Source organism: Sciurus carolinensis, chromosome 4 (genome assembly GCF_902686445.1).
Source record: "Sciurus carolinensis chromosome 4, mSciCar1.2, whole genome shotgun sequence".
Lineage (NCBI taxonomy): Eukaryota > Metazoa > Chordata > Mammalia > Rodentia > Sciuridae > Sciurus > Sciurus carolinensis.
Genome location: NC_062216.1, coordinates 19,456,759 through 19,470,811, shown reverse-complemented (window position 1 = coordinate 19,470,811; position 14,053 = coordinate 19,456,759). Strand labels below are relative to the sequence as shown.

Below are 14,053 nucleotides of genomic sequence, written 5' to 3'. Positions count from 1 at the left end.
TGAAATTTAGGAAAATAATTAAAAAATACTGAGAATAGAAAAACATTTTTTCTATTTATTAGTCATTATTTTCCCCTACATGACCTCATGGAAATCCTGGTTAGTCCGAGAATTGACTGTCAAACAGTACAGAGTATTATATTTTGGACCCTCTAATTGAAATGAGTTCCAAATTACTAGAACAAGAACAATATTTAAGTATGTGTATTTCTCAGGCTTTTTATTTCTCTAATCTCAGGAGAATTTGATATTTTGCAGGATGGCAATCTCTAATGTTGTTTCCACCAATCCACTTACATGTTACACAAGATTAAAACTTGGGATTTATGTTGCCCATTGGGTCATGGAAAATGTTAATGACAAGCGAGTCTTAGTTTGTAACAGTATGAAATGTGAACAGGCTTTTATATGAACAAAGTAAATCATGAAATGATTCATAAATATAGTTACATAACTGCTTATATTTTAGGATACTTGTTGGATTAATATTCTTTAATAGCCTGAGGGTTTTCTTATCTTAATAGACCTTTGTAATGTTCTTTAGTAGACAAATCGCTTAAAAAGTTTCTCTAATTTCAGTATTTTTCTATCTCCCTTGGATTTTCTGACAGATACTACATGGAAGGAATTTTTCAACAGTAGTAACATATAATATGCAATTTGTGTTTTTATTTGGTGGTGAATTTTGAGGTCAAAGACAGCAAGATATTAATGGCCCTGAAGCAGATTTTACACCTGTTCTGGAATTGCAGTCTCTCAGGTCAGGGCCTCACTTCTGCAACCTACTGCATGCACAAAATTGAGTCTGCTCATCATCTGAGCCAAGCCATTGAGTTGTTCTGCTGTTGGAATTTACCATCACCAAAGGTCATGGAGCATCTTTGTAACAAATTTCCTAAAGAACAGCCTACTATTTATATCTGGTTGCTACAAAATCCTAGTTAAGTTTGCATAAATCTCTAAGTTATCAAACCCAGATTATACTTGGGAAAATAAAGCCTGATATCCAAATATTACCAAACTCACTCATGTAATCCCTGAGCTACACCATCTATTCCTGGTTCTCTTCTCCTTTTCTGGAATCTTTTTCTTTGGCCATAGTGTTCCTTCTAGGCTATTATTTAATGTTTCAGACATTTCTTTTTGTGCCTTATGAATTAAATTTTAAGAACTGTTTAGCACATTGTAAATGGCCTATTAAATGTTACTTAAAATCAAGTAGCAGGAATATGTCAGATGGCAGCAGAACATTGTATCAAATTGGAGCTTCCTGTCTATTTCATGTGACTCTATTCATCTTTTTCTGGAAAAAAAAGATCCTCTGAGATCGAACACTACTAGGTTGTCACCACAGGCAATCTTGGGAAAGATGTGCAGTCCAGCAAAGTTCCTTTTTATTTTATTATGTCAAAAAACAAAGTCTTCTTTTCTTCTTTTATCGCCAGTTTGACTTTTTTCTCAACAATGAAACAGAATACATTTTAAATGTCAAATTTATCTTTAGTTGGATCTTCACAGGTGCTGTTTTAAAAGTTACTATTCACACACCCAAATTTGTCTTTCATGGGATCAGTTCCAAAGTACACATTTGTGCACGTCTGTGTGTATATATATGTGTGTGTGTGTATATATACATACATACACACACACACACAAGTATTTCTTTTGTGCCAAAATTAAAAGTTTCAAAGAGTCATTATTTTTAACACTTTCAAGTTGTGTTTTGTTTTTCTCTTTTAGCATCAAATGTTGAATAGTTTCCTACAATATATCTTATCATTGGTTTGGAACCAACATTCTATTTATATTTAAATAAATTTACCATTTTTGTCATATTCTCACAAAATGACCTCATCTGCACGTGTACCACATGGCAGACTTAAAGTTCTCCATGTAAAGAGTGTTAAAAGTTGGATGATAAGTTTTTGGTGTTCATGAATATATTGAAGATATTTTCTTTATTTTGACAATTTTTATTTTTTCTTCCCATGTCGATACTGATGTTTGATACTTTAATGTTGAATGTTACTGAGGGTTGTGATCTATTTGTGGTCCTTGGGGCCTAGAAGGCCTGTTTGAAGACACTCTATCCCTTTCTTAGAGTACTCTCAGTGTAGGCGGGGAGGCAGACAATGGATCAGCAGTGATCCTGCAATGAAGGAGGAACACTGATGGTGGAATAAACAAGCCACAAGGACAGGAGGCCAGTAAGTAAGACAAGACATTGCAGAGCGGTTGATGAAGTGGCCTGGTATGGACAGCATGACAAGAGCCTGAGAGCAAGGGGGAGAAATCACAGGGACCTGGCCGTAAAAGAGGCGACGAGGAGACTGACCAGAGGGTCTCAGGAAAAAGAGAAAAACAGAGGAAAAAGGGAAGTTAGTGAAAGTCAATATACATTTTATCACTTTGAATTTTAGATGTTGAGTTTAGATATTAATTGATTATAAAATCAAAGCATGATATTTCAAAACTAGATATTAATGGATATCTATGTCAGTATCGTGGAGATGTGGACAAAGCCATTTCTGGAAAGAGCAAGGAGTGTGCCATGGTAAATCAGCCTACTGCAAAAGGAAACATCTTGATGGTCAATGTCATAGTCTTCATTCCCTGATGGGAGGAGCTTGAGGATGCAGTGGTACATTGGTTATATTTCTGTACACTAGAGTACAATTCTGATTAGGTCACACAAACATTTTAATAATAAAAATAAGTAAATTCTATATAGTAGGAATCTAATTGTGTGTTCACTTAATCTATATGGAATGAAAGAAATGAAATTTATACTTCTCCTATTAGCAGCTATCTAACAATTTAAAGAAATCAATGATGAGATTAATGAAGACATTAAGACTATATCACTTCTTTTACTTCATTTTAAATAAGTATCACAGTTGGAGGCTGGATGGAGAAGGCAGAGGAGATTCATTATGAATGAGTATTAAAAATGAACTTACTCAACATGTAATTCCATCTTAGAAATATACTTATCTGGATGCAATTTTTATAATTTACAAAAAAAATTTGAGAGAACTACGAAGATCTATTTGGAACATTAGGTTAAAAATAGGCTTAACAGGGCTGGGGAGATAGCTCGGTTGGTAGAGTGCTTGCCTTGCAAGCACAAGGCCCTGGGTTCAATCCCCAGCACCGCAAAAAAAAAGAAAAAAAGAAAAATAGTCTAAACAGATGTATAATAATAATTCATGATGTTCAAGCATTAATAAATGCTTAAGGTACACTATGTAAGAAACATACTTAATGTGTGTTTACTCTAGAAATATTAGAAAACACTACATTTTATAGTTCACTTTTGAGTTCCCTAGGAGTCAAAGTGAAGAGGGAGATACATGACTCTTTTAGAAAGATCAGTGTCAAAAAGATAAAAGTATCTCTTTGAATGTAAGAAATTCAGTAGATATTTCAACTAATAATATGAGAAAGATAAGGAATGGCGGCCCACTGTACCTTCACATGGGCAAAACACAGGGAAAGTTGTACATGCATTTTTAAAAAATTATTTATTTATTTATTTATTTTTTACAGACTGCATTTTGATTCATTGTACACAAATGGGGTACGTCATTTCATTTCTATGGTTGTACACAATGTAGATTCATACCATTCATGTAATCATACATGTACATAGGGTAATGATGTCTGTCTCATTCCACCATTTTTCTCAAATCCCCCCTCATTTCCCTCTAAGTAATCTAAAGTTCCTCCATTCTTCTCTCACTCCCCACTTCCCCACCCCCTTTATATATCATCATCCACTTATCAGGGAAAACACTCGGCTTTTGACTTTTTGGGATTGACTTATTTCACTTAGCATGATATTCTCCGATTCCATCCATTTATTTGCAAATGCCATAATATTATTATTCTTTATGGCTGAACAATATTCCATTGTATATTTTTGAATCTTAACAGTTTTGCAAAATTTATCCAAAAAAACCTACATTCAAATAAATAATAAAAGTCCTGACATAATCATCTTAAAATCAACTGAAAGAACACAAGTGTTTGAAAGTTGAGTGATCTTCCTGGAAGCCATTTCTAGGCTCCACGCGACTGCCAAATATAGAAATATTTATGCAAAACATCTAGGCACTCTGATGACTATTAAGATGTAAGACATAAATGCCTGAAATGAATCACAAAATATTATGGTCACAAACTCATGTAGCAATGCATGTTCTCACTAAATCTATATGAAAAAATACACCTAATAGTAAGTCAAGGCTTTATGGTTAACTTTTTAGGACAAAAAGATGTTTCACATTGGAAAAAAATGGTAAACCCATATTTTATTCAAATACATTTAAGTGTGTTTATAAAGAGCTACTCAAGAAATGTGAGTTTTTTAAACTCTTCTTGTACATTTACAGTGTCATGTCCAAGAGGTGTACAGGCTTGTGCACTTGACAAAATGTGTCCTTCAAAGGTACCACCTTAAACTTTATAAATTTCTCTATATCACCAAATTCCCTCATTTCTGAGAGAGACAGGAATTGAAACTAGCTTATTTTTAGTCCAGAGATGTTAATTTTGTTGGAAAGTTTGCATAAAATCAATTTGACAACTTTTGAGTCCTGAGGTGATTTGAACTTTTCTGCCAACCTCATAGGGTTATTTATTTATTTCTCCCAAGGAGGGAAAAATAACTCCACTCAAAATTTCTCACATTATCTGCAATCTTTCTCTATAATAAATGCCTAAACCATATAATTTAGAACAATTTATTAGAGTTATTAAATCATTAGCCTTTGGATATATGCACTTCTCTACTGGTTATTGCTTAGAACTATATATTGAAATAAAATGTTTCCACAGATCTGAAAAAATAGACTACACATTTAATTTTTAAGTAACTTTTTAAAAATGTTAGAACAGTTATAGATTTACAGAAAAAATGCCGACATAATATAAAGAACTCCCATGCACCTTATGCCCTGTGTTCCCTATTATTAAGCTTTTATGTTAATATGGCACATTTGTTAAAACTAATGGACCAATATTGATAAATTTTTATTAACTGAAGTCCATCCTTTATTAATACATCTTTAGCTTTTGCCTAATATCCTTTTCCAATTCCCATTTGGGATATATTCAATCTTCTTGTCACGGTTCTCCGGGCTTCATTTGGCTGTGACATCTGGCTAGATTTTCCTTGTTTTTTTTTTAATACTGGTGATTAAACTCAAGAGTGCTTAACCACTGAGTCACATCCCCAGACATTCATAATTTTTTCTTTTTAATTTTGATATACGGTCTCGCTAAGTTGCTTAGGTCCTTGCTAATTTGCTGAAGCCGGCCTTGAACTTGTGATCCTCCTGCCTCGGCCTCCCAAGCCACTGGGATTACAGGCATGCATCATCAGATTTTCCTCATTTTTGATGACCTTGAAAAGTGTATAAACCATTGGTGAGGTTTTCAGAGGGTGTCCCTCAATTGAGATTTTTCTGATTTACTTTTTCCTATTGATTGATTATCGGGAGTTAAGTATTTGGGGGAGGGAAAACCCACAGTTAAAAGTACAACTTGCATGACACGGGAAGTCAACCTAACTTACCCCTGTTAATCTCCTGTTCATGTGGGGTTTGTCAGATTTCCCCACTTTAAAGTTTCTCTTCTTTTCCATCTTTCCATACTGTACTCCTTGGAAGGAAGTTGCCACAGTCCACAATGAAGTGGAAAGTGATATTCCCCCTTTGTTTTTGACAATCTACATAAATTGTTCGTAATTCTGCACAAAATATTTGTTTATTCTTTCCCATTTATTCTTTATTCAGTCATGCATTATATCAACAAAGACTGGTGGATATTTATCTTATTCTTTGGGTTACACTTTGGTACTATTTTATTTTGTTGTTCAAATTGTACCAGCTTTGACCTTTGAGAGCTGGTTTGTTTGGCTTCTGTGTCCCTTCAAGATAAACCCCCAATTGTGTTTCATTTTTGTCTTATTTTGTTTTGATTTGCTTTTCAGCATTCCTTTTTTTTTTTGTTTTGTTTTTAGCATTCTAAGTCTTCCCAGGCGTGCCTTGCACTCTTTCTGCCAGAGGCTGGAAATCATTTAAGCACTTTTGGTGCCTTTTATTGAAAAATAGTATTAAAAACTAAGATGTGGACATCAGGTTTATTCCTTGCTTTTACTTGCCTCTATATTTTCTCAGCTGACAGAGCAAGAGATAATATGTGTGTATACTAATCCATATATAGCTATAAACATATATGTGTATACATATATGCATGTATTCCATACCCATATATATGTATGTATCTTATAAATATTTCTATATGTAATCATATGTATCTGTATTAAGCTACAAGTGAGCTTCTAGTTCACACAAGTCTCTAACGGTGATCCATGACTACATGATGCTTGCTTTCTCCACTTCCTTATCTGTAAACTTTTTCTCCGACATTGGGAAATCTGCCTCTCATGGTCCCACATTTACTTAATTGCTCAGTTTCAGTATACATTTATAGGGCTGTCAGAATCATTAACCCATTCCTCCATGGGGAACAATATCGTGAACAAATGCACAGTGCTATGTACAATAGCTTGTGCCTCTAGCCTCACAGACTCTATACTTTTCCAAAGGTACTTAAGACAGTGTATTTTCCAACATGCTCTTCAGTGAGGTTTTTCTATGTTTGTAATATATTCCAATTATATTTTTCACAGCTTGTATTTTATCCTGGAATTCCGAACCTCCTATGTAGGATATGAATTTGCATACAAAAAGGTTAAAACTTTGAGCTATAAAGTCTATAGATGATCACAAATGCTTGCAGAATGTAATATATCTGCTATACATTGTCATAAAGAATAGTTTAGATGCCCTTCCACGGATTATTTTATTGTAACCATAGCATTGCCTTTTCTAGGACATCACGTAATTGGAGTGAAAACAAAATCCCCTTTCAATCCTGCTTCTTTAATGTACCAATGTGCTTTTAATGTTCATGCATTCATCTTTGTGTCTTGATAACTCATGTCTACTTATTTATGAATAGTATGTCATTATATGGATTTATCACAATTTGTTTATCAATTCACCTATTGAAGGACATTTTTATCACTTCCAGTTTTGGTGATTATTAATAAAGCTATAATAAACATTCACATGTAGATTGTTGTGGGCTTTAAATTTTTAAATCATTCATGAATACAATTGCTGAATCCAGCAATTACCTTAAGATCTGTGATAAAACTATGTTTATCTTTGTAAGAAAATACAAAGTTGTCTTCCAAAGTGGCTGTACCATTTTGAATCCCCACAAGCAATGGATAAGAGTTCCTGTTATTTTAAATCCTGGGTAGCATTGGGTTATCATCAGGATTTTGGAGCTTAGTTACTTTAATAGGTACAGAGAGGTATCTCATTTTTGTTTTACTTTGCAATTACCTAATGACACGATATTGAGCATCTTTTCACATGCTTATTTCATATGTGTATCTTCTTTGTTGAGATGTCTATTCAGATCATTTTCCCATTTTACTGGGTTGTTTTCTTATTGTTGAGTTTGAGAATTCTTTGTATGTTTTGAATACAAGTCTTAATCTCATATGCATTTTACAAATATTTTCCTCTAGTCTCTGCTTTTCTTTTAATTCTCTTAAGAGATTTCCACAGAGCAGCAGCTTGTAATTTTAATAAATTCCAACCTCTCAGTATTTTTCTTTCACAGATCATGATTTTAGCATTGTATTTAATACTTCATTGCTAATCCCACGGCCACCCTCATTTTCCCCTCTGTGTTCTAGAAATTTTAGAGTTTTGCATTTATGTTTAGCTCTATTCCCCAGTTTGAATTACATTCAGTGAACAGTATAAGGTCTGTGACTAGACATTTATTTTAACAAGTAAATATCCAGTTATTCAGAACCATTTATTGAAAAGACTACCATTTCTCCATTGGATTGCCTTTGCTCCTTTGCCAAAGATGAGTTGACTATATTCATGAGTCTCTTGATGGACTCCGCATTATGTTACATTGTTTAAGATATTATTTTCCAACTATCATACTGTAACTTTAGAGTAAGTTTTGAAACATTGTATATCCTACAACTTTGTTTTTCTTTAGTATTGTGTTGCCTACTCTAGGATTTTGCCATTCTACATAAATTTTAGCTAAGTTTGTCAAAATAGCTTATTGGGATTTATAATGGAATTGCACTGAATGTGAATAGTTTCAAGTCTTCCCATTTATGAGCAAATACTATAACTGCTATAATTTAGTTTTTATTTTTTAAAATCAAAATTTTATAGTTTCCCATATGAATCTTGTAAATATTTTGTCATATTTTACATAGATAAATTTTGGTGCTCTTAATTTCCAAAACCCAGTTGTTCTTTGATAGATATAAGCATATGAGTATATAGAAAAAAACAGATGACTTGTACATTAGCCTTGTATCTGGTCAATAGTTCTTCAACTCTATTATCACTTTTTTTTTTCCTTATAGTATTCCAGTTGTACATGTGTTAAATTTCTTAAAATTATCCCACAGTTCTTAGATGTTCTACATTTCCCCCATTCCTTTTTCTTTTCCTGTTTCACTTGAGAATTTTCTGATGCTCATTGAAGCAGTTTCTGTGAGTTATAGGAAAGCATGCTACAGTGTCTGGGTATCTCGGGACTATCTCTTGGGATACACATACACATACATACTTTCAAGGAACAAAATTTAATTCTCAAAGACATACAACCCACTGAGAATAGGAAGCATATTCCTAACTATCCCTTCCCTCTTCTATTTGTCAGATGTTTCTTTCATTGTAGAAATCAAACCTCATTTTATCCTACTAGGGGGCAGGGTGTGTGTCCAATAGTTGAGAAATAGTCTGAGTGACACCTGAGCTAAACAAACATGTAGCCAAAACTGAGAAATTGTTCATTGAAAAAAAAATCCCTTCAAAGTCTAGACAAGGGCCATTCCCAAGTCTTACATTTGAGGCCGAGGACCACCTTCTTATTTATCTTTATGTGGTAAACAAAAGGAATATTTATTGAAAGTCATAACCATACTTGACTGGATATAATACAGAATGGGCGAATTTGAGGAAGAAAATAGTTGAGAAAGTGAAGATGAAAGTAGAGGTAGACAACTGTGTTTTCCTGTGGGAAACCAAGTTCTGATTTAAACTTAGAATGAAGTAAGGGGAGCATATGAGCCTCACTTGGGCAAATCAGTCAACCAGGTTTCCAGGCTGAGAGCTGCAGGCCCACCAGGCATACTGCACTTGCTGTTCACATGGGTGAAGAGGATCCCAGGAGCATAGTGCTGTTTGCATGGGTGGCATGTAAATGAAGCCCTCTGAGCTGTACCCTCCAGCTAGTTGTGAAAGGAACCCTTGGAACAATAACAATTTTCATTTTCATGTGAATTACATTTAATTTTGTTTCTATGGAGAGTCTGTCAAAATCAACCTTCCCCTGAACACAATGAGAAGTTAAATTTCATTTCTCAAAATGTCCACAGTCTCACAGTACTACCATTCCTGTTATCACACAACATGTGAAAGACTGTGTACTATCTCTTCCCCCTCCTGCCTCCAAGCTCTAGGTCTCTTCCATCTCTGTACTAAGGACTCCAAACTCAGTGTCTGGCACAAAGGAACTATTCAGTAAATGTTTCCTGAATTAAAAGTAAATTATTCTCCATAAGAAATACCCAATTGCCTTGTATTTTTTTCCAATTTTAATTTGTTGTCAATTTAGTCCACTGAGAATGCACTATGCTCCTATTTATTAAATTAAATATCTGCTTAAAGTGGCATATTAAAAATTAAGCTTAGTTAAATCTCAATTTCCTGTGATCATTATATAAGTTGCTCATTGCTGCATCTCATATTAGCTTGGTTCAGTGGTTAGATAGCAATTAACATGAATGCTTAATGACCACTTTCCTATTCTGATATATTACTAATGATACTTACAGTTTAAAGTGCTTTAGGGTTAATTATAAATGCTTATAATTTTCCTACCCTTCTGGTCGATAGTACATTCTTGTACCTAGGAATATGACGCAGGCTCTGAACCTTTGTAGGAAGAAGGCTGGTCCACAGAGGCTCAGCAATCAACATTTTTAACCCTTTAGTTCTTTCAATTTGCCTAAACTATTTCTGGAATTTCTACTTTAACATCAGTTTGCAAATTTTTTTTTTCTTTGAAATGTGGGTCAAAATATGATTGTTTCTTGGTAACAGAAAAGAAGATATTGGTGAGGGAAATCACAATAGTCCCTGACCCACGGGGATTTCAGGGGTGAGACAATGGATCTCTCCATTTTATCTCTCTTGCTTTTCAATTTTCTTCTAGACCCAAGCTGCTACTTTCGAGGTTATTTGGAGATTGATTTCTCCTACATTAGCAGAAGTGTATTATAAAGAGCAAGTCATTAGACAAAATTTCTTTTTTATAATATAATATGGATATCCAGACATAGTAAAGCAATGGTCCCAGACCTTATATATGTTCCTCATTAAAATAATGAAACGCTGTCACAAGCTATGTTGTTTGGTATTTGTCTACTATTTCACACACTTAATTTTCTTTATAAATATTTCTGTGAGTATGCCCAAGCTAAATGACAGGTTTTCCAAACTATAAGCACATACTATGTTTCTTTCCTGTTTTCCAATGTCAGTACAGTACCCATCTTTAATACTCAGTGATTATTATTAACATATTCTTTATATGAAAGTATGAATTTTAACTGAATTATTTTGCTTAGCTAATAATTCTAAAATTAAAATAACTGGCATTTGCAATAGAAAATCAGAATGCAGTTGCAATTTTACTCTAATATATATTTCAGCAGATGTAACCAAAGTCTAATAGTTTTCATCACAATGACTTGTTGACAGCAGGTCAGCAAAACAGCTCAAAAAGATGATTTACCCAAGCCCATTTCAGGGAGGATATCAGGAAGAGCAGGCAGTCACCTTAGAGTTGAGCAGATAAATTTATAAGTCTCAAAATTAGAGATCAGAAAGATCCCAGTGATTCTCAGACTTAAAAATTCTATAGATTCAATTATTATATAGAACCCATCTCAAATAAGAAGAGAAAGTAATTTTCATCTTATAGCTTTGCTGCCTTCTTCAGTACCTACAATTTAATAGGGGGGGTCAATAAATACTTATGAATTATGAATTAATGTTGATCAAAAAAGAAATGGCGTGTGTACCACCACCACCACATATCAGAAGCATGCTGTAAAAGAAGTTATACTACTTTGTTTAATCTCAGAATCTGAGTGGAAAATAAGAAGTTGGCTGTCTTCACAAACACATCCCAGGAATGGATACTGCTGATACAATAATTTCGTGGTCAACGATGTCACGCTTTTTATTCATGCATGAATTCAACATTTTATTATAAGCACAAAAGTGATATGACATTATAGAGTTAAAATTTTTAAGAAGTGAATGGCAGACAGCTTAGAAGTGGAACATTTGCTCATACTTGATTAAACTGTTTTGGTCATTATGTATCATTTCACTCTTTGCCTTTGAACAATGATTCTCATTTTCATTTACTCTTAGCATACTTCAAGAAATGCAATTAAAAACTGATGAGTAACCAAGATAGTGTGTTCTGGGAATGTGGAAATATTTACTTTCCGTGAAGTACAAATTAGTTGGATATGCAGATTTGGTATTAAATAGATAAGATATTTTCATAAAATCTCAAGGGAATGTGTTTGAAAAGGCAAGCACCAATAATTTGTTGCTCATTCAGACAATAGTTTTCAAGTTCCCCTCACCATTTCTCTGTATCACAAAAGAGTTACTCATATTAGATACTTGGTCTTATTAAGAAATTCATTTCAATGAGTATCTTAAACTTAATTTTTATGAAAGTTTTTATCACTTCCCTATTTACATTGTACAGATCCATTTAACTTGAGTATTTTGTCATTTAGAGTAATAACTTATCAATCTGTGGTGCAACCTTTCTTTGTTACTTTTCTTAGTGCTCTGAAATGTGCTATTTTGAATCTCTGAAATGTTATAAACCACCAGATTGCTAATTGCTTTGGATGCTGTGAAAAATAATTACTCCACATTATTTTTGATATTTAATTGACAGTGTAATGCATTTAACTAAAGACCTGCAATAAACTATTTCTAATTACTGAGGGTGGTGGAGTGGAAAAGTAGGCTGTAAAAGTTTACAAGGAAAGCAATGTTTCTCCATTATGTTAAAAGTCCTTGTTGATAGGACTTTTTCAGAAACAAAAAAGTTCTCCCAAATGGGAAATTCTGGAAAGCCAGAAGGAATTGTAGAGTATTTCTACTAATAATATAATAAGAATTTTAATAAATTATTATGTTTTAAATAGATCATGTCATATTCTAAATTTACTACACTTGCACTAAAATATTTTTCTTCTACACTTGGCAGAACTTTACAAGAGGGATTATCAGGGCCCTACCAAAATGAGTAATTTGTCATTGGCCTGTGTTCATTTCATTCTGCTTCTGTAAAACATTTGGCTGAAAAGCAGGCCACATTTTATTTGTCATTGACACAGTCGTGCACTGCATGATGACATTGGGTGAACAGCATACAGTACATACAAAGTGAGATTGTAATGGAGCTTAACAGTTCCCAATGCCTAGTGATGTCACAGTCACCTTAACATCATGGTGCAAAGTATTATTCCTGTGTTTGCAGCAATGCTGCTATAGACAAGCCTACTGTGCTGCCAGTCATATAAAAATATAGCACATACAATTCTGTGCAATACGTAGTGTTTGATAATTATCAACTGTGTTTCTATGTTATGCATTTACTACACTATTGTTTGCATTTTTATTTCACAGTGAACTCCTACTACTTATTTGAAAAAAAAAGTTTCCCATAAAATAGTATACTGTGCTTTACCAAAGTCATCCTTACACATCTCTTGTTTATAAAGTTGCTTGATTACATTAATAGGTCAAGTCCTGTGGTGGACCTACGTAGGCCATCCAGGTCTCAGCAAATATTCCCCTTAATGTTCTCACACAACCAAAATTACCTGTCTGATTCCTTTCTCAGAACATATATCTGTGGTTAACTTACTCATGATTATAGATATTATCAGGAAGTGGGTCTGTTTTTGGCTCCCAAGGTAAGAGTCTGTTATTTCAAACATATTCCTGAAAATTAAACTTAGAACCCAGGACAAGGAACTACCCTTTCTAGGAGAGTCACAAACAAGCTATGAAAATGTTAGGTTCTTTCAGAAGATGTGACCTCTTTCCACCATCCTGGAATCCCAGATATTATTATTATTCAGCATATTATTTTTCCCCTATTCATGATCCCTGGTTAAAATAAAATGTCCCCAATGGTATTTCATTAAATTGTTGATTTAATTTCAATTTTTGTGTATTTTCCAACACACAGCTAAAATAAGTGACCTGTTTCAGGGAATGTAAATTATTTTCAGAATTTCAGAAATTGAAAGGGGAAAAGAGGAAGGAGAAAATGCTGGGCTGGTGTGAAGCGATAGCCCGCAACCCTCACAGAATCCCAAACAACACGCGAACACCTGAGATCTCAGGGGATTTGGCTGATACCTCACAAACCTCCACACTGGTGAGTGGAAAGTTATTTTACCTCAGAATGGCTTGTACGTAAATGGAATGCTAAGACAATGGAGAAAGGATGACATGCTAAGCAAGTGCTGGGCTCATTTACAGTAGTGTTTGCCTTTCTAGTATATTACTCATTTCGATTCAGTTTAATGGATGGCAATAAATATCTTATCTCAATTAATTAAAAATATCACGTAACAATAGAATTTAACTTCAACAATGATTTCTTTTTCTTTCTTTTACTTTGGAATTGTTCTTAATTATGTTAGCGACCTTAAAGAAATTCTTAAAGTCCTTGGATTCTATACTGTATAATGGAATCAGTGTGGGGAAAACCAATGAGTCAGTGGAACACAATGAAAGAATGAGAATCATAATTTCTGTATTTTCTTATACTTTTTCTAAAAATATCTGAATAAAAGGATTACAGTCGGTCTGGTAAT

General features: G+C 33.8%; 1 protein-coding gene across 2 annotated transcripts in view; it reads left to right on the top strand.

Moving 5' to 3' along the window:
* The window catches only part of Marchf1 (membrane associated ring-CH-type finger 1), a 761,820-nt gene that overhangs the window by 445,355 nt on the left and 302,412 nt on the right, over positions 1 to 14,053 (top strand). For both annotated transcript variants that reach the window (XM_047551412.1, XM_047551411.1), the window contains one exon: positions 13,463 to 13,611. In XM_047551412.1, coding sequence (XP_047407368.1) covers positions 13,501 to 13,611 — 111 coding nt within the window. In that variant the 5' untranslated portion in view covers positions 13,463 to 13,500. The remainder of the gene's footprint in view (positions 1 to 13,462; positions 13,612 to 14,053) is intronic.